A 21,281-nucleotide genomic window follows, 5' to 3' on the forward strand; every position below is an offset into this window, starting at 1 on the left:
AGTCTGCTTTTAATGTGTGCTCTAGTACAAGTAAATCTAAATATTTTACTTGACTTTAAAGAAAAAGCTTTCTGCTATTTTTACTATTTTATGGGGGAAAAAAAGCACAAGAAAGGTTTTTACAGAAATATTTCCAGACCATCCACTCAGAGTTGTTGCCAGAGATTTTGATTTTGATTTTTTTAAACAATCAGTTTGGTTCCTGAAAGCACCATTTTCTTGCAAACTCAATACTAAAGAAAATTCCCTGTGGAATTTTCATAGAAAGACGAAGCTTAGTAAGGTAGTTCAATAAAACAAGTAAAAAGTAAATGGCAATAATTCAATAAAGTATGGCAGCAGTGGAAAGAGTCTTTAAAAGCAAGGTTTAAATAGTTCTTAAGCATCCCCTGATGTTTCATCTCCCTGTAGACCAAATGCAATGAGGAGTGGGGACCAACGTGTGTTAACCCGCTCACCTACCATAATAGCATGACAGACGCTTCCTACCTGAAGGGGTCATGCCTGGGAGACAGAGGAGAAGCAGGAGACTGACAGAATGCCCAGGGAGAGTATTGATCCACTGACTCTTTTCTGGTAACCATTAGAGAGGCATGAGTTGACAGTAATTAAAATGACTTACACACTGGGATGGTTTCAAACTCAAATCTTCGACTGAAGACACCATAGCCTGCTGCCGTGCGTGCTCGAATTTGGAAGACATACACCGAAGCTGGTTTCAAGCCTTCTGCAGTTATAGATGTCTCTTTAGATTTGATAATTGTATAGCTGGTCTCTTGGTCCTTGGATCACACATGTAGATAAAATAAAGGAGAAGACAACATATGAATTATTAATGATGACAAAACTTAGAATCAGAAATGAGAAAAAGATTCAGAAACTAACAGATTTGATATTAATGTAAATATTATTATTTTAGAGAAAAAAAAAAAATCCCACATAACCTAGGAGTGCTAGTTATACAGAATGCTATTTTCTAGAACTAAAAGATGGTGGATGTGTTTTCCACCGATCTACCACTTGCCCTGAGCAGAAATAGATATGTAAACTTTAAAAAAAATATTTTTTTAAAGATACACTATTTTGCAGACTCTATTTTAGTATTGCTAATTGTGTGCTTGTTTTTCTCGTAAACGACTTATTAGAGTGCATCTAACATGATGCTTGTTTACAGAGAAAGGAGACAATGTCCTATGTACTGTCAGATAAGACATGTATCTTTTATCTTTAGTGAATTTGATTTCTAATTATATTCATGTGTTGGGAGAAGGAATGAGTACTTCACTGGAGAACTTTAATTTCAGTTCACTATGTTGAAATTGAATTTTAAAGAAAAAATGCAAATAAGCAAAGTTTTTTTTTTTTTTTTTCTTTTACATAACTTTCTAGTTTTTAACTTTTATGTATTTGGGCTAGGTTACTAGTGAACAGAGATGGAAGAGGAAAGGAAAAAATCACTGGAAAGATATTTCTAGAAAGTGAAACAAAGAGGAAGTATTCCTAATTTGACTAGTAACAAAATTCTAGACAAACCATCTATCAGTTCAGTTCAGTTCAGTTGCTCAGTCGTGTCCAACTCTTTGCTACCCCATGAATCGCAGCATGCCAGGCCTCCCTGTCCATCACCAGCTCCCGGAATTCACTTAAACTCACGTCCGTCGAGTTGGTGATGCCATCCAGCCATCTCATCTCTGTTGTCCCCTTCTCCTCCTGCCCCCAATCCCTTCCAGCATCAGAATCTTCCAATGAGTCAACTCTTCGCATGAGGTGGCCAAAGTATTGGAGTTTCAGCTTTAGCATCATTCCTTCCAAAGAACACCTAGGACTGATTTCCTTCAGAATGGATTGGTTGGATCTCCTTGCAGTCCAAGGGACTATCAAGAGTCTTCTCCAACACCTTATCTCTGAAGTTTACTATGCTGAATAAAAAATGTTAGATCTATAAAGATTTAAAACACTGCTCCTGTTTTGAACTTTCTCTTCCTTTATATTTTTATGTGTGATTCTTGGCTAAACTTGTTTTTTCCTTAAGGAAATGTATTACATTTATGATTGATATTATAGGATGGATTAAAGATAGGTTATAGTTAGAACATTTTTATTCCTTTTTAAAAATTTATCTTTAGTTACAATAACTGGTTAATTACTATAGATCATTGTTTTCTAAATATTTCAGTGAATTTTGTCTTTACAAGCAGAAAAATGTATTTTTTAAAAATGATCTAAGGGGACCAACATGTAAAGGATTTATTTTTTCTAAATTAAAAAAAAATTGAAAACATGAATATATATAAATATTTACTTCTCAAGTACTCTTGAGAAGAATATGCCAAATTCAATAGGGAGTTTGGGAATTCCCTACTCCAAACTTATCATTTGGATGATGATATTAATATGGTTATTATTTGATGTTATCTATGAACACACAAAACAAATGCAAACCACACTCATTGTCCCTTGAAGTTTACAGCATGCTATGCTGTATCTTTAATATGGACACTGAAATCAGGTGTTAAAGTACAAAAAACCCATTTTTATTTTTATCCTTAATTTCCTTATCTGTAAAATTGGGGTAGATGGTAACAATAACCCTGTATGCGAGACAGCAAAAGAGACACAGATGTATAGAACAGTCTTTTGGACTCTGTGGGAGAGGGAGAGGGTGGGATGATTTGGGAGAATGGCATTGAAACATGTATAATATCATATATGAAATGAATCGCCAGTCCAGGTTCGATGCATGATACTGGATGCTTGGGGCTGGTGCACTGAGATGACCCAGAGGGATGGTACAGGGAGGGAGGAGGGAGGGGGGTTCAGGATGGGGAACACATGTATACCTGTGGCAGATTCATGTTGATGTATGGCAAAACCAATACAATATTGTAAAGTAATTAACGTCCAATTAAAATAAATAAATTTGGTCTTTTGACAGGAAAAAAAAATTGGGATTGAAACTGGTACTTGGATATCCTCAACAGAGATGTAAGGATGAAACAGATAATGCATGTTAAAGCATGTAAGACAAGTTTTATTGTAATAACATTTTTTTTTTCTAATTTGACACATCAAAGTCAAATAGTTAAAATCTAGACAAAACTAAAGATTCTCTTATATTTGATATAATTAGGATAAACATTAGTTTATATAATTAGTATAAACATTTATATGTAAAGTAAGACGTTCTTTCCAATGGAAAAAAGCATAGGAATATCAGGGTTAGAATTCTAGCCATTATTAACTAAAGTATGTGTGTAAATGTGAGTATGCAACGCAACCTAAGTTTTCTTCTTCTTAAGAATAGGATGAAATTATTTATTAAGAGCTTTGTGAGGACACAGAGATAGAGATAATATACACAACACCTAGCATAACCTTCTGAGCATTATAGCTTTTATTTGCCCCTATAACATGATGACAAATTATTCTACTCAAAAGAAAAAAAAATCTTATATGATTGTAACTTCTAGGTATTAAAAAAAATAGAAATTGATAATTTCATCAAAAAAGAAAAAAAACACTCAAGGAAACTGGAATGCTATTTCTTGAAATAAAGTATAATCTGCAGTCACTTGAACACAATTATACAACATTCCATCTGATTATTTATTAACATTACGCATATCTCAGTGGTTCCTCATCACAGATCTAACTGTACACTGTCTCTCTGAGGTGGTTGAGTAGGTTATCAAAGGGACTTAGTGAAGCTTATACTAAGGGATCAAAACCCAGAAATATACATTTTAAATCATTTAAGTATCTTCTAAAATTTGCTTCTGTTCCACTTCTTTAAATCATACTCAGAATTTCCACCATATTGCAAACTATGTACACATCTTCAATACCCGCGACCAAGTGTCAAGTCCTTGGTCGGGGCAGTGGCTTTTGCTGCCTTTATGTCCCAGCTGAGCAAATGAGCTATGTTCCCCAGCTGCTTAGCAAACATTGTTCATAGGCAGCAAGGGGACAGCCTTTGCAGACGGAGCCAGCTGGCAAACACCCTGCCAAAGGGCAGCTTCCCTTTGCCTCTGTCTTTAATTAAGAGGTGGCAATGGGCCCATCACCATGCAGGAACAGAAAGGCCCAATGACCTCTATTAGAGCAGGGCAATAGGCAGAAATGCCAGCTGGCAAGTGTGTGAGCCCTGGAAAGCTCTGCCACCTGTGTCTGGCCAAAAGCCATCCAATAAAATGGTGGTATCATTCTGAAGATTCAAAATAAGCCCTGGCAACCTATCAGGACCCCCACCTCAATACATGGTATCAAAGCTTATTATCCTTTTTTTTTTTTCCTTTTGAAAGTGTTAAAAAAAAACTTTTTGTGTATTTTATTGATATGCTCAAAAATTTTACTTAGCAACAGTTTGGGAATTAATATCTTCTCTGTAAAAACTGACCAAAAGATAATGATAACTTCCCCAAAATAATATATAAAGGTTTTTGCTGCTTTTAAAGCATGTAGGTAGGTGACTTTTATTCATTTATTGAATATGTGAATAGAAATCTTTTTCTCCAAAATGATTTTTTCTTGAGTTGAGCAGATAATAGAATGTATTAACACAGCATTAAATATAAAACACTAAGCATAAAGTCAAATCTTACTGAAACAAATATTACATAAAATGGACTATAACAAAAACATTTCCACAACATGGATATGATTAATTAGAATAAATATTAACAGACAAGGGCTATGCCCTACCACCTGTTGAATAATTCTTTGTTTTAATGAAAGCAGCAGCATACCTTTGTTGGCAAAGTAATGTCTCTGCTTTTGAATATGCTATCTAGGTTGGTAATAAAGTTGAAACTCCAATACTTTGGCCACCTCATACAAAAAGTTGAATAATTGGAAAAGACTCTGATGCTGGGAGGGATTAGGGACAGGAGGAGAAGGGTACGACAGAGGATGAGATGGCTGGATGGCATCACCGACTCGATGGACATGAGTTTGGGTGAACTCCAGGAGCTGGTGATGGACAGGGAGGCCTGGCATGCTGAAATTCATGGGGTCGCAAAGAGTCGGACATGACTGAGTGACTGAACTGAACTGAACTGAACTGAACTGAAGGAATATCACGTATCTGAGACTCATGCATATGCTGAGAAGCAAGTGTTAAAACAATCAAAGGTCGCCCATAATGGGAAAAAATGGGGATAATTTCCTTAAAGACAAAAAAAAGATAAACAAACAAAACCCACTAAACTCATAGGTTCAGCTATGAATAGTTGTTTCAGGTAAAGAAAAACCAGGCAGGAACATAAATAATAGTCAAACATTTACTGTTCCTGCTGAAAAACTTTATTACATCTATGATATGTATATTCAGGTATATGGACTATATGCAACCCCATAGACTATAACAATCCATGGAATTCTCCAGGCCAGAATACTGGAGTGGGTAGCCATTCCCTCCCCTAGGGGATTTTCCCAACCCAGGGATCAAACCCAGGTCTCCTGTATTGTGGGCAGATTCTTTACCAACGGAGCTACCAGGGAAGCCCAAGAATATTGGAGTGGGTAGCCTATCCCTTCTCCAGAGGATCTTCCTGATCCAGGAAACAAACCAGGGTCTCCTGCATTGCAGGCAGATTCTTTACTAGCTGAGCTATCAGGGAAACCCCTATTCAATTATGTAGGGTTTTTTGGTGTATAGCTATTCTAAAGTGTCAGTATGAATCTCAACTTATTTTAAAGTGAAAGTGAAGTGAAGTTGCTCAGTCGTGCCTGACTCTTTGCGACCCCGTGGACTGTAGCCCACCAGGCTCCTCTGTCGATGGGATTCTCCAGGCAAGAATACCGGAGCGGGTTGCCATTTCCTTCTCCAGATTTATTTTAAAAATCAACTTTAATTACAATAAAAATCTGGAAACTTAAAATTTTTACAAAAGAATTCATAAATTCATGTATTTGCCTAGCTTTGAATTAGTATGCAGTAATAAAGTTTATAAAAACTTGAAAAAAGGAAATGTAAAACTAAATTTACCAAATTATTTTTGAACACAGCATGTGTTTGTAGACTTCTAACATCAGCAATTCAGTTCGAACCATGACTCCCAGAGAAACAGGAATCACTGAAGTATATGTATAGTAATGTTGTAACATTTTACTTGATTTACTCTATTTTTTTCAGTAAACACTATACACTTTATTTACAACATTGCTTTGTATCAAAGTATTTTCTTAGAACATTCTTGGTGAATAATGTTATTTGATAATATTTTTTTCTGAAATATCTTATCAATATCTTCATTTATGGTCCCTAATAACCTACTTAGTTACATTTAATGCTATCAATAAGTCATTCTTAGACAATGATTTCCAAAATAATCATTGAGGTATTTAACTATTTATAAATCAATATATGAACATTGTAGAGACATCCAAAACCTAGAAAAAAAGATTTAGATAGCCCCACTTACCCCACATAAACTCTATGTTTCATTCTCTGTTGTATCTTTACACAGAAACAAAAGATAATCCAAAAAAATGAATCCATGATGAAAGAAGCAAAAAATGCTATGAACTACTTCAATGTATTTCAATGCATTTACTTATAATGTTTATCTATCATATATGTGGAATTCCAACTTTAACTTTCATTAATAGGAGATCAGTATTTCTCGTGATACTTTTGCATTAGTACAAGGAAAACACTTGTTCTCCTTCTTAATTCTAGCATCCTAGCTTGGACAATTTCTTAGGTATTGCAAAGTGAGTTTTTAAACTTCCACCCTCTTCACTCTTCCCTAAGAGAGGAGCGATGTCTCTGGGAGTTTATGAGAAACAGTTGGATAAGTGTGGCTTCCCTTCCCTTTTGGGATCTGCTTCTCAGCATTGTGTCAGCAATCTTTTCTACTCCTGCTTCCATAGGACATATAATTATGTGCCAGGGTCTCCAACCCACCTCTTAGAGTCTGGTTTGAATACTCATCTATTTTTATCCTTGTTCTATTAGAACTCAAGCTGTTCTAAATAGTGCATGTCATTCAGATCTAGTCTGTACAAAAATCACAATACAGTATGTCTCCTACATACAAATAAGTTCCATTTTGACAGCCCGTTTGTAAGTTGTATTTGTTTTTAAGTCAAATAAATTTAGCCTAGGGTTTCCCCATTGGCTCACACAGTAAAGAATCTGCTGCAATGCAGGAGACCTGGGTTTGATCCCTGAGTAGGGAAGATCCCATGGAGAGGGAAATAGCCATCCACTCCAGTATTCTTGCCTAGAGAATTCCAAGGATAGAGGAGCCTGGCAGGCTACAGTTCACGGGGTTGCAAAGTCAGACGTGACTGAGTGACTAACACACAAATTTAGCCTAACACAAATCAACTACATGGTATTGTACCATAATGAGATTATAATACCTTTCATACAAATAATACATAAAAAACAAACACAAAAATAAAACATTTTAATCTTACGGTACTATTACTTTGAAAAGAACAGTAGTACAGTATAACAGCTGATGTACAAGGGCACATTCACATCTTCGAATGATTGCAATTTAAAGGTTCATATGTAGGGAATTTACTGTAAAATGGCAGTGGAGGTTAGAAAATCTAATCTAACATAATATATCTAAGCCAAATACACCAGCTCAGCTTTAGAAATTATAAGTGCATCTTTAGTTTCTACCAGTTTATTCCTTTATCAATAGTTTACTTGGTCATGGATTCAGAAAAGAGAAAGAGGAATGATTATTGCTTTTAGATTTCAACAACTATTATGGCAAAAGAACAACTCAGGGAAGAAGAAGGAAATCAAGAAACTATAGGGAATGTGAAGCATATACTTCCGATTTTATCCCCTCAAATTTTAAAATAAATTTTATGCTACAGTGTTAGACTTTTGTCATAGATTTTCTAAAATTATAAGGTATATATATACATGCTACCTGCTGATACTTCAAAATAGAATAGGTATTATGCAGAGTTACTGGCCATGAGAATGTGTTTTTCCCTGTAGTACACTGCAGTCACTACTGAAGGTTAACAGCTTCATCATTTGGGACACTTTGAAAATGTTCTGTGACTTTATCTTTCAATGCTGTGAAGCCTAGTGAAGCTGATAGTAGATTACATTGCAGTATTCTGGCAGCGTGAACTATTTGGCAGCAACAGAACACACATAAAGCACTTCCTATACACGTCTGGCCTTCATAATCATGACTGCAAATCAACTGTCATGGATTTACACCTAAAATTGTAAAATGCTTCTCTACAAATTGGATAACTACAGTTGCTAAAATTAAAATGAAAAAGGAAGAAAGGACGTTTTTTACTCTGTTAGTCCCACCTTTTCAAAATATTTGATTTCATACTCCAGGATGATTCCATTGGGACGATCTGGCTCTTGCCAAGACAAGGAGATGCTGTTCTTAGCAATCTTCCCCTTTTTCACATTGGTGACTGGAGAGGGGGCTGAAAAATGGAGAGTAGCATGATTAACAGAGCCTTAAAATTACACCTGTCTATCATGTATATTGGCACACTTGAACGTAATATAATATACCAAACACTTAACTTTGCATTTTACCTGGAAACAGTTATTGTTTATATACAAGTTTTTATAGATTTAGAAGTGTTTTAAAAATATAAATCAACTAGAGAGAAATTTCTATAATAAAATTATAGTAACACAGAATCTTAGTCCACATTTTCTCTATAAACTTTAGATACATAAAATGTCTTGTTTTTATAGAATGAAGATGTTTTTAATGATCTTATGTCTGTTCTGTTTCTAAAATTCATGGACTCGATAACATATTCCATAACACTAACACATACATGGTTATCCCTATTACCATATTTTTATAACATTAAGACTTTCATAATTTCTTATTTTTGAAGTCATATGAGTCCTATAATCATTGAAATTTCATATATTAAATATAGTGGAGGTCTTTCTTAAAACTATGCTTAAATACGTGTATATATAAAGCAATAGCAAATAAAAGAAGCATTTCCCTTCATATCCATTTTTCTCAAATATTTCATTAGAAATCACAATTGCTTATGATGCTCATCATTATTTGCCAGTGTCTATTAAATGACTATTTATCTGATAAAAATAGAAAAAAAAATACTACTTTCTGAGTATTTTGAACTCCCACATATTTGAATATTTGACTCGGCATCCATTTTTTATCAGTCTGATGAGATTTGCATAGACTCTGGGTTTGACACCATAAAGAGGTGCTAACATAATCTTCTTGATGTAGATAACCTTTATTTTTGTAGGTTTCAGATTTTATAGAAGACAAAGCAAGAAATTATCATGGGCATGCAGGTTCTTTACCACTAGTGCCACCTGGGAGGCATATATATACATATACACACACACACACACATCATGAGTGTATGTAAGTGTAGAGACAGAGAAATAATACATATTTTATATATTTATAATGTAGATGTAATAAGATGGAAAAGATGTCAGCTAAAGTGAGTAATGTATAACCACTATGTGATAGCCCTGTGGTAGTGTATAGCCTTATGTGAAAAACATAAGCATCTGAATGCAGAGTTCCAAAGAATAGCAAGAAGAGATAAGAAAGCCTTCTTCAGCAATCAATGCAAAAAAAATAGAGGAAAACAACAGAATGGGAAAGAATAGAGATCTCTTCAAGAAAATTAGAGATACCAAGGGAACATTTCATGCAAACATGGGCTCAATATAGGACAGAAATGGTCTGGACCTAACAGAAGCAGAAGATATTAAGAAGAGGTGGCAAGAATACACAGAAGAACTGTACAAAAAGGATCTTCACAACCCAGATAATCATGATGATGTGATCACTAATCTAGACCCAGACATCCTGGAATGTGAAGTCAAGTGGGCCTTAGAAAGCATCACTATGAACAAAGCTAGTGGAGGTGATGGAATTCCAGTTGAGCTCTTTCAAATCCTGAAAGATGATGCTGTGAAAGTGCTGCACTCAATATGCCAGCAAGTTTGGAAAACTCAGCAGTGGCCACAGGACTGGAAAAGGTCAGTTTTCATTCCAATTCCAAAGAAAGGCAATGCAAAAGAATGCTCAAACTACCGCACAATTGCACTCATCTCACATGCTAGTAAAGTAATGCTCAAAATTCTGCAAGCCAGACTTCAGCAATATGTGAACCGTGAACTCCCTGATGTTCAACCTGGTTTTAGAAAAGGCAGAGGAACCAGAGATCAAATTGCCAACATCCACTGGATCATGGAAAAAGCAAGAGAATTCCAGAAAAACATCTATTTCTGCTTTCTTGACTATGCCAAAGCCTTTGACTGTGTGGATCACAATAAACTATGGAAAATTCTGAAAGAGATGGGAATACCAGACCACCTAACCTGCCTCTTGAGAAATCTGTATGCAGGCCAGGAAGCAACAGTTAGAACTGGACATGGAACAACAGACTGGTTCCAAGTAGGAAAACGAGTCTGTCAAGGCTGTATATTGTCACCCTGCTTATTCAACTTCTATGCAGAGTACATCATGAGAAACGCTGGACTGGAAGAAACACAAGCTGGAATCAAGATTGCTGGGGGAAATATCAATAACCTCAGATATGCAGATGACACCATCCTTATGGCAGAAAGTGAAGAGGAGCTAAAAAGCCTCTTGATGAAAGTGAAAGAGGAGAGTGAAAAAGTTGGCTTAAAGCTCAATATTCAGAAAACGAAGATCATGGCATCTGGTCCCATCACTTCATGGGAAATAGATGGGGAAACAGTACAAACAGTGTCAGACTTTATTTTTTTGGGCTCCAAAATCACTGCAGATGGTGACTGCAGCCATGAAATTAAAAGACGCTTACTCCTTGGAAGAAAAGTTATGACCAACCTAGATAGCATATTCAAAAGCAGAGGCATTACTTTGCCAACTAAGGTCCGTCTAGTCAAGGTTATGGTTTTTCCTGTGGTCATGTATGGATGTGAGATTTGGACTGTGAAGAAGGCTGAGCACCGAAGAATTGAAGCGTTTGAATTGTGGTGTTGGAGAAGACTCTTGAGAGTCCCTTGGACTGCAAGGAGATCCAACCAGCCCATTCTGAAGGAGATCAACCTTGGGATTTCTTTGGAAGGAATGATGCTAAAGCTGAAACTCCAGTACTTTGGACACCTCAAGCGAAGAGTTGACTCATCGGAAAAGACTTTGATGCTAGGAGAAAATGGGGGCAGGAGGAGAAGGGGACAACCCAGGACGACCACGGACTCGATGGACGTGAGTCTGCATGAACTCCGGGAGATGGTGATGGACAGGGAGGCCTGGCATGCTGTGATTCATGGGGTCACAAAGAGTCGGACATGACTGAGTGACTGAACTGAACTGAACTGAACTGAACTGAGATTAAAATTTAGATAGATTGATAGATAGATAGATAGATAGATAGATAGATAGATAGATAGATAGATGTTTGGTTTCCCTTGTGTCTCAGATGGTAAATAATCTGCATGCAATGCAGGAGGACTCAGATTTGATTCCTGCGTTGGGACGATACCCTGGATAAGGAAATGGCAACCCACTCCCGTATTCTTGCCTGAGAATTCTATGGAGAGAGGAGCCTGGTGGGCTACATATAGTCCATGGGATCACAAAGAGTCAAACACGACTGAGCAGCTAACAAAAAGAAATAATAATATATATGTTATATTGTTGTTGTTGTTTTAGTATCTAAGTTGTGTCTAATTCTTTGCGACCCCATGGACTACAGCCCATCAGGCCCCTCTGACCATGGGATTTCCCAAACAAGAATACTGCAGTGGGTCGCCATTTCCTTCTCAAAGGGATCTTCCCGACTCAGGCAGCAGACTCTGGTCTCCTCTGTCTTGTGCAATGGCAGGCAGATTATTCACTGCTGAGCTACCAGGGAAGCCCTATATGTTATATACATATACATATGGATGCATAGTATTTCTATTTTAATTTCCAGCAGTATTCAGTCAAAATAATGCACTGTAATTTGTCATGTTTAATTATCTTTTCCACTCCTCAGAAAATGTAATCAAATCAGAGGTACCATTTTGAGCAACAGACAGCAAGAACAAAGTTTAGAACTATTTGCAGGTCTCCATGCTAGTGTAAAAAGGGGGATGGGAAGAGGCTCATTATTTAAAAACGGAAGTGAGATCATGTCATTCCTCTGCACCTCTGTGTCTCACTGCAGAGTAAAACCCAAATGTGGAAAAACACACAAGCCCTCAGTACGGCCTGGCTCTCTGCATCTTCTTTGACCTCACTACCGCTTGCTACTTCTTCAGGAGCTCCACCCAGGCTGGTTGCCCCAGGCGCTTCTGACACACTCCTACATAGTGTTAGCTACTCGGTTGTGTCCAACCCCATGGACTGTAGCCCAACAAGCTCTTCTTTCCATGGAATTCTCCAGGCAAGAATACTGGAGTGGATTGCAACTTCCTTCTCTAGGCTGGCTGCCCCAGGCACTTCTGACACACTCCTGCCTAAGGATTTTCTATCTGCATCCTATTATTCAGAGGTGCTTCTTGCTCTGACTCCAGAACTCACTCCCTCTTCTGGATTTCTCACTGAGACCTTTCCTGTTTGCTCTCTCCCTTAGCCACCTTATCTTGCCACATCCTCTGATCTTCACAATTTTTCTTCTATTTCTTGCACTTCTACCATCTGATATTCATATCTTATTTCTATATGAATTCTTCCTTATTCCTATTTGCTTTTTTCAATCCTCTGAAGTAGAGTATAATTTTTATGAGGGCAGTGATACTGTTATTCTCATTTGTTGCTGAATCCTAGCTCTAACAGCACCTGGACAGAGGATGGTCCAATAAATATGTATGGAGTAAATGAGTGGTGGTAAAAAATCAAATACAGAGGAAACTCTTATTTTTTTATTATGTATTATATTGTATCAGCAAACTTATCTATTAAAAGTGACATATCTTTCAATAAAATTAAAATAGAAACAACTATCTGTAAGAGCAAAGTCTGGTAACTGTCTAGTGTCTTATAAACCCACAGGTTATATTGACTTTGATAATATAATATGTACTTTTATTCTTTTAATCATAGGCTTTGTGGTGTTCAGATTCAGAGAACGTATAATTTCAGTTTTATCTTCTATTCTTTTTTAAAAATATATTTTTTAATTGAGGCTAATTGTTTTACAGAATTTTGTTGTTTTTCTGTCAAACATCAATAAGAATCAGTCATAGGTTTATACATGTCCCCTCCCTCTGTCCAGCTCCATAAAATTTCTGGACTCTGGTGGCTTGGATGGTAAATAATCTTGTCTCCAACACAGGAGATCTGGGTTGTGAAGATCCCCCTAGAGAAGGAAATGGCTACCTTCGATGACTCCATGGACAGAAGATCTGGTGGGCTATAGTCCAGGGGTTCACAAAGAGTCAGAGACAACTGAGCGACTGAGCAACTTTCATTTTGGGCCTTCCTGCTGGCTCAGATAATGAAGAATCTGCCCAAAATGCAGGAGACCTGAGTTTGATCCTGGGTCTGGAAGATCCCCTGGAGAAGGAAATGGCAACTCACTCCAGTATCTTGCCTCAATTTCTCAAGTGGCACTAGTGATAAAGAATCCTCTTGCCAATGCAGAAGATGCAAAAGACAAGGGTTCAATCCCTGGGTTGGGACGATCCCTTGGAGTAGGAAATGGCAACCTATATCTAGTATTGTTGCCTGGAAAATTCCATGGACAGAGGAGCCTGGTGGGCTACAGTCCATAGGGTCAAAAAGAGTCAGACAGGACTGAGCGACTGAGCACACATACACACTACAGAACACAAAGTGTGTGTACAAGGCCAAAATTGTTTAAAAGTAGTTTTAAATTGAAGTTTATTTACTTTCATGTAAATCCTTTACTTGACTGGTGGTTCTCACAGTCACATTCTGGAATAAGTTCAAAGTCCCTTTTGATTCCCTCATGAGGGAAAAGTCATTCCATCTTCGGTACTGTGGACAAACCATCCAGAATACAGGGAATGAAGGAAGAGCAAACTATGGGTCCCCTAGTTCATCATAGTGTTTGCAGCAAAGCAGCAAATTTACTGACTGGTGGTTCTCACAGTCACATTCTGGAATAAGTTCAAAGTCCCTATTGATTCCCTCATGAGGGAAAGTCATGCCATCTTTGGTACTATGGACAAACCATCCAGAATACAGGGAAAGAAGGAAGAACAAACTATAGGCCCCCTAGTTCATCATAGTGTTTGCAGCAAAGCAGCAAATTTACTGATGTAGAAACAGGAAGAGAAAATTCAGGAAGATAATAGAATTTTTTTTTAATATACTTTGTTCGATAGTGTGTATCTTTATGAATCACATAAACTACACTCACTGTCCCATGACCACTACATATGTGTTTCATTATACTTTAGTAAAGATCCAAAAACTGTCTTTAAAATTCTTCACTCATTTCACCACATTGCAGACATTCTCATTTTAGTTGATGTAGTTTTATAGATAGGTTTCAGTTTTCACTTAAAGAACTGATGGTGTTGCCAACTTTCTATTCAAAACTGCATTTAATATGTATGCTCCATGAAGGCAGGGATTAATTTGATATAGTTCATTGCTATATTACCAGCACCAGAAAATTAATTGGTGTATAGATATTTCAGAAATATTTGTTGAATGGATACATGCATGAATGAATGAGAAATACATACATCATCAAGTATCATTCAAAACCAAGTTTATCTCATCTTACATGTGTATACTAGGATCCTATGAGTTGGGAACTTGCATTTTATTTAAAATAATCCATTCTTCAATAAAATAAATAACCATTTTAGAGTGAAGCTATCAAATAAATATCAACACAGACATAATTATCCTGAAATGGAATTCTTTGTTATTTACTTACATCCATCAAAGTTAAGCATAAACCATATGGCTTTCAAAGACTGTTTGATTTAATAGACACCATTATTTTCCATACTTGGTTGTCTCAGAGGCTAACGAGTGCCCTTTAAATCATGGTTCAGAATGGAAGAAGTAAAGGAGACCACTTCTCAGCTCAGAGTAGTTCAAGAATAACTTGATCAGTGAAGAGATGACCTCTTCATCATTTGGGTAAAGCTGATCAAAGTAGGGACACTGACAGCTCCTCAGGCATGATGATGATGTGAAAATTGTAAATTGCAGCACTCTTACCCTACTGCAAAGTATTTTAGAGATAATATGTATATTAAAATAACTAACAAGATTTGTCAGCATCAGGACATGTTTAATTTATTTCATTTATCTCCCTTACCTGTTGTTCATTCTTTATCCACTTGACCTTTTATTAAGTAAGCCTGGAACAAACTGAGAATGATGGCACAGAGCATTAATGCCTGTAAAATTTGCTGGATGATGTTAAATCATAAATATTACCTTACTAGGGCTTCCCTGGTGTCTCAGACAGTAAATGCAATGCAAGAGACCTGGGTTCGATACCTGGATTGGGAAGATCCCCTGGAGGAGGGCATGGCAACCCACTTGTATTCTTGCCTGGAGAATCCCCATGGAGTGAGGAGCCTGGCAGGCTAGTCCATGGGGTTGCAAAGAGTTGAACATGACTGAGCGATTAAGCACAGCACAGCACAGTGAAAGAAGAACAATAATACCAGAGAAATAAAGTGGACTAGAACAAGATAATTTGCATAGATTCTAAGTTTCACCTTATGGATATGTGGAAAAATTCCAAATTGCTTCTAAGAATACCAGACCACTTGATCTGCCTCTTGAGAAACCTATATGCAGGTCAGGAAGCAACAGTTAGAACTGGACATGGAACAACAGACTGGTTCCAAATAAGAAAAGGAGTACGCCAAGGCTGTATATTGTCACCCTGCTTATTTAACTTATATGCAGAATACATCATGAGAAACGCTGGGCTGGAAGAAGCACAAGCTGGAATCAAGATTGTGGGAGAAACATCAATAACCTTAGATATGCAGATGAAGCACCCTTATGGCAGAAAGTGAAGAGGAATTAAAAAGCCTCTTAATGAAAGTGAAAGAGGAGAGTGAAAAAGTTGGCTTAAAGCTCAACATTCAGAAAACAAAGATCATGGCATCTGGTCCCATCACTACATGGGAAATAGATGGGGAACAGTGGAAACAGTGTCAGACTTTATTTTTGGGGGCTCCAAAGCCACTGCAGATGGTGAATGCAGCCATGAAATTAAAAGACACTTATTCCTTGTTAGGAAAGTTATGACCAACCTAGATAGCATATTAAAAAGCAGAGATATTACTTTGCCAACAAAGGTCCGTCTAGACAAAGCTATGGTTTTTCCATTGGTCATGTATGGATGTCAGAGTTAGACTGTGAAGAAAGCTGAGTGCCAAAGAATTGATGCTTTTGAACTGTGGTATCGGAGAAGATTCTTGAGAGTCCCTTGGACTGCAAGGAGATCCAACCAGTCCATTCTAAAGGAGATCAGTCCTGGTTGTTCACTGGAAGGACTGATGCTGAAGCTGAAACTTCATCACTTTGGCCACCTCACGTGAAGAGCTGATGCTCGGAGGAATTGGGGGCAGAAGGAGAAGGGGCCGACAGAGGATGAGATGGCTGAATGGCATCACCGACTCGATGGACATGAGCTTGAGCAAACTCTGGGTGTTGGTGATGGACGGGGAGGGCTGGTGTGCTGCGATTCAGGAGGTCGCAAAGAGTCGGACATGACTGAGCGATTGAACTGAAACGAATTGATTCTATCTTACATATTGGAAGTGAACTTTGAATATCAGTATAATAAGCAAGATATTTATCTTTTATACAGTAACATTTCCCTAATTCACCTAATTGAATTTAAAAAACTTAAATCGAGAATGATTTAATATTTATAGAAAGATTATTAAGGTAGTACAGAGAGATTCCATGTATCCCACACCGAATGTCTTCTATGATCATTTTAGGATGTTTCAGAAACATCCTAAAAAACAGTGGCTGTACGTATATGTATAACTGATTCACTCTGCTGTACAACAGAAACACAACATTGTAAATTAGCTCTAACTCATAAACATTTTTTAAAAGGAAACAACTTACAACAGTATAGTAGATATACCACAATTAATGAACCAATATTGATACATTATTATTAAAGTTCATATTTTATTCCAATTTCCCTAGGTATACTTATTATTCTTTTTCTTTTCCAGGATCCCACTCAGCACACCATATTACATTTAGTCATCACGTATCCTCAGGCTCCTCTGGGCTATAATATTTTCTCAAACTGCTTGATCTGATGACTTTGACAGTGCTGAGGCATATTGGTCAGGTATTTTGTAAAGTATCTCTCAGCTGGGATTAATATGATGTTTTTCTCATGATTAGGCTTGAGATGTAAGTTATTTGTGGAGGAAGGTGCAGAGGTAAAGTGCTTTTTCCATGACATCCTATCAAGGGTACAGGCATAACTTGTTAGTATTAGGTTAACTTTGATCACCTGACAGAGGTAGCATTAGATTTCTTCACAGCAAAGTTATTCTTTTCCCAGTTTTCCATATGCATGGAAGAAAGTGACTATATGCAGCCCACACTTAAGGAAGGTGGAGCAATGGTCTGCCTTCTTGAGGGTGGAGTATCTGCCCAAATTATTATCTATTCAACCCTATGTGTTTGCTTCATCATTTATTTATATTCTTGTGGAGTACAGACACATGGATCTTTTTTATACTTTACTTATAATCTAAAACTTTATTTTTTATTCAAATTGTTAAAGTTTTGGTCATTGATTACTCTTTCAGTTGGCTTCTATGTCTTTTTGAAATACCTCTATCATTATGGGTTTTCTGTCTGTATTCTACATCAGTTTCTTACCTCTTGGCATTGAAAGACCAGCTGCTTCAGGCTCATCTTGTTTCATTTACTGTCCTCAATCCTAGAATAAGTCATTTCTCCTAGGAATACTGGTTTCCTACATTGGAGAATTCTACTGGACACCACTGTCTGGATTATAAGTGTGCTCTTTGCTACTGGGGTTTTGTTTCTTGGCCCTCTCAGATGACAAAGCCAGGAAATAAATGCATGTATGTTAACCTGTATGTATCTATGAACATTTCTAAATGTAGCTATAATTATTTGCATATATACATATATATATACAAGATATATGTATATATATATAAAGCTAAACATGAATATACACTGATGCTACTAACTCTAATCAGCTACCACACAAGTTATTCTAGCCTCTTTAACTTATCTGTAATCTCCAACTTCAACAGTGGCTCCCACCATCTGCCACCCATTTACTTTATTTTCAGTATATATTTCTAATGATTAAAGAATTGCCAATCTGTGTCTGTTTGATTTACTGATACTTATATAATGTAGAAATCTTTAACATCTCAGTGGCACAAGCAATGATAAAACAGAAGTCTGCTATCTGTTATGTAAAAGAGCATATCATCCTAACTTTTCAAATACAGAACCTAGTTTAGTGTTCTCAGATAGGAAAGAGTGCCATGGTATAGACAGCTTTGAAATTAAGCAGAATTGGCTTCAAATTCTTTGGCAATCAGCCATTTCCCAGCTGAGTGACCTTGTTTAAGTAACCTAACAGCTATGACTGTTTATTCTATCTTTAAAATTGGAACACTGATACGAACTTTTTTTTTTTAACTTTTTACCAGACTGCAATCTGATTCTGTATAACGGTATCAGGTACTGTATGTGTATGCCTGCTAAGTGGATTCAGTCGTATTCAACTCTGTGGGACCCTGTGGACTGTAGCCCGCCAAGCTCCTCTGTCTTTAGGATTATCCAGGCAAGAATACTGGAGTGGGCTACCATGTCCTTCTCCAGGGGATTTTCCCAACCCCAAGGCTCCTGGGTATCTCCTGCATCTGCTGCTGAGCCACCTGGAAAGTCTCAAGTATTGGTTACTTGTATTTGTTGTTTTTTTTTTTTAATAATACATCTCTATGCATTTGACCTATTCACATAAAATTGTAATCTTAAAGCACTGAGAAAGATAAATAAGATAATATGGATATATACTGGAAAAAAACTGGGAAAGATTTAAGGCATGAGGAGAAGGGGATGACAGAGGATGAGACAGTTGGATGGCATCTCTGACTCAATGGACACGAGTTTGAGCAAGCTCCGGGTGGTGATGGACAGGGAAGCCTGGCATGCTGCAGTCCATGGGATTACAGAGTCGGACACGACTGACTGACTGAATTGAACTGATGGATATATTTTCAGTCTGTGACAGTCCATGAAAATGTTAAAGGTTCCTCAGATGGAGCTTCTTTTACTTGCCTCCAAAAGTCCCTCCACACAAGTCATGTGTTCATTTATACACCAGCTTTAAAAAACATGCATCTTACAATTAATTCCATTGGCAAAATCTGGACAATGGATATCAAAGTCAATATCTGCTGGCTGAAACCTACCACTCCTCTCTTCCACACACAATTCATCATATTTAGGTTATTCTTCTTAACCAGATGAGTCTGGGCCAGTTTTTCTTAAAAACACAGATTATTAGTCTTCACTCCAGGAAATTCTGACTCAGGAGATGAGACTGGGGCCAAGGATTCCCTGTTTTCAATGAACAATTTAACTGAATCATTTTTTCAGTAATTTTGGGAAGTATTAAAGGAAACCATACTGGAATCAGTTCTTTTAACAAAATTATATAAACTTGGAAACCTTAAGCTACAAGCTGGATCAGTGTTGTTTAAGTAAACTGTTGCCTTCTTAAACCTTTGGCTCACTCTTATTACCTTGCTATCTTGCTGTCTTATACAATATTAGCCTTTCTTCATTTGTGTACTGTTTCTTAATAGGTTGGGAAAATATAAATAGAAACATTCTATTAATACTTTGTAAATTGATGTGTTTGTACATTCATATGTAATCTGTTTTAGTCCAACCAGACTATAATCTCTATAAAATCTGAAAATTCTTGTGCCCTCTTTCAGTACTGTCTGCTGGTTTTTGGAACAGTTTCTGGATGATACTGCTGCTGCTGCTAAGTCGCTTCAGTCGTGTCCGACTCTGTGCGACCCCACAGACTATGCACATGCAAATATTGATAAGTAAAGAGGTGAATAAACAATCACTCACATTCTATTACAATAGATTTGTTTGCAATTTTTAGAGTTTTACACAAATGACATTAACAATATGTATTTTTTTTTTGGTTGGATTAATAAGGGACATGAGTAAACGTGTTGGGAGAAATGGATATAAGCACTGTCTTATTTGCACTAATGTTTCCCAAGTATGCAGATATGCAAAATCTTATCAAATTGTACACTTTATGTGAAGTTTATTATATATCAGTTATACACCAATAAGCGCTTCCTAGGTGGCACTAGTGGTAAAGAACCCACCTGCCAATGCAGGAAACTAAGAGATATGGCTCCATCCCTTAGGTTGGGATGAACCCCTGGAGGAGGGCATAGCAACCCACTCCAGTATTCTTGCCTGGAGTATCCCATGGATAGAGGAGTCTGGCATATTATGTTACATAGGATCTTTTTAGTCTCAAAGAGTCAAACATGACTGAAGCCACTTAGAACACATGCAACAAACACAGTAAAGTATATGTACATTTGTGTGTTTGAAATGAAAAGTATATGTGCCCAATGACCCTCTAAGACATTTATCAAAATGTGAATTAGTTAGAAAAGGGTAATAAACCATTTCAAAAGTTATAATTTGGGGTAATATTTTAATATATTTTATAGATAAAAATCTATTTTCATAATATTTTTTACATAATTCATATTTAGTGGCTTTGATAAATACTCTATATGGATAATTACTTCTTTGCTGTTTATACAGACTGAAATAAATATAAAATTTAATGACTACAATCCTAGTTACAGACTTGATATTTTTGTCTTTGTATTGTATTGACAATTAGAAATTGTCAAAATGGAAAAGTGGGCAGATATTTTAAAAGTATATACATGGCCATTGAGTATTATATCACATATCTCATATTCTTTGTATTATATAAATTATATTAATGTATATATATACATTTATTCTATACTTCACATATATTTAGTGCTGTATTTAGTTGTCATCTGATACCACCAGACCAAGAAAAATAACTAGTATATTTTCACCACACCTGGTATACATGGTCTCTTCCAAAGAAAAGCATTTTTTGAGGTTTCTTGCTCAAAATAAAATTTCAATCTGCTCATTCAAACAAAACCTACAATCACTCCATCTTAAAAGCCTGCAAGTGGATCTTTTGATATATGATCTCAGTGAAGTTTAGAAAGGACCATTCCAAAAAAAAACCCTAGCTTTAAATGTCAGTAGTTCTAGGGAAACAATATC

General features: G+C 36.7%; 1 protein-coding gene across 4 annotated transcripts in view; it reads right to left on the bottom strand.

Moving 5' to 3' along the window:
- Window positions 1-21,281, bottom strand: part of EPHA5 (EPH receptor A5) — a 412,214-nt gene that overhangs the window by 115,953 nt on the left and 274,980 nt on the right. For all 4 annotated transcript variants that reach the window (XM_068975450.1, XM_068975448.1, XM_068975449.1 and 1 more), the window contains exons 6-7: window positions 8,300-8,424; window positions 623-782 (exon numbers count right to left, since the gene is read on the bottom strand). In XM_068975450.1, the coding sequence (XP_068831551.1) occupies window positions 623-782; window positions 8,300-8,424 (285 nt within the window). The remainder of the gene's footprint in view (window positions 1-622; window positions 783-8,299; window positions 8,425-21,281) is intronic.

This window comes from Capricornis sumatraensis, chromosome 7 (genome assembly GCF_032405125.1).
Source record: "Capricornis sumatraensis isolate serow.1 chromosome 7, serow.2, whole genome shotgun sequence".
Taxonomy (NCBI): Eukaryota; Metazoa; Chordata; class Mammalia; order Artiodactyla; family Bovidae; genus Capricornis; species Capricornis sumatraensis.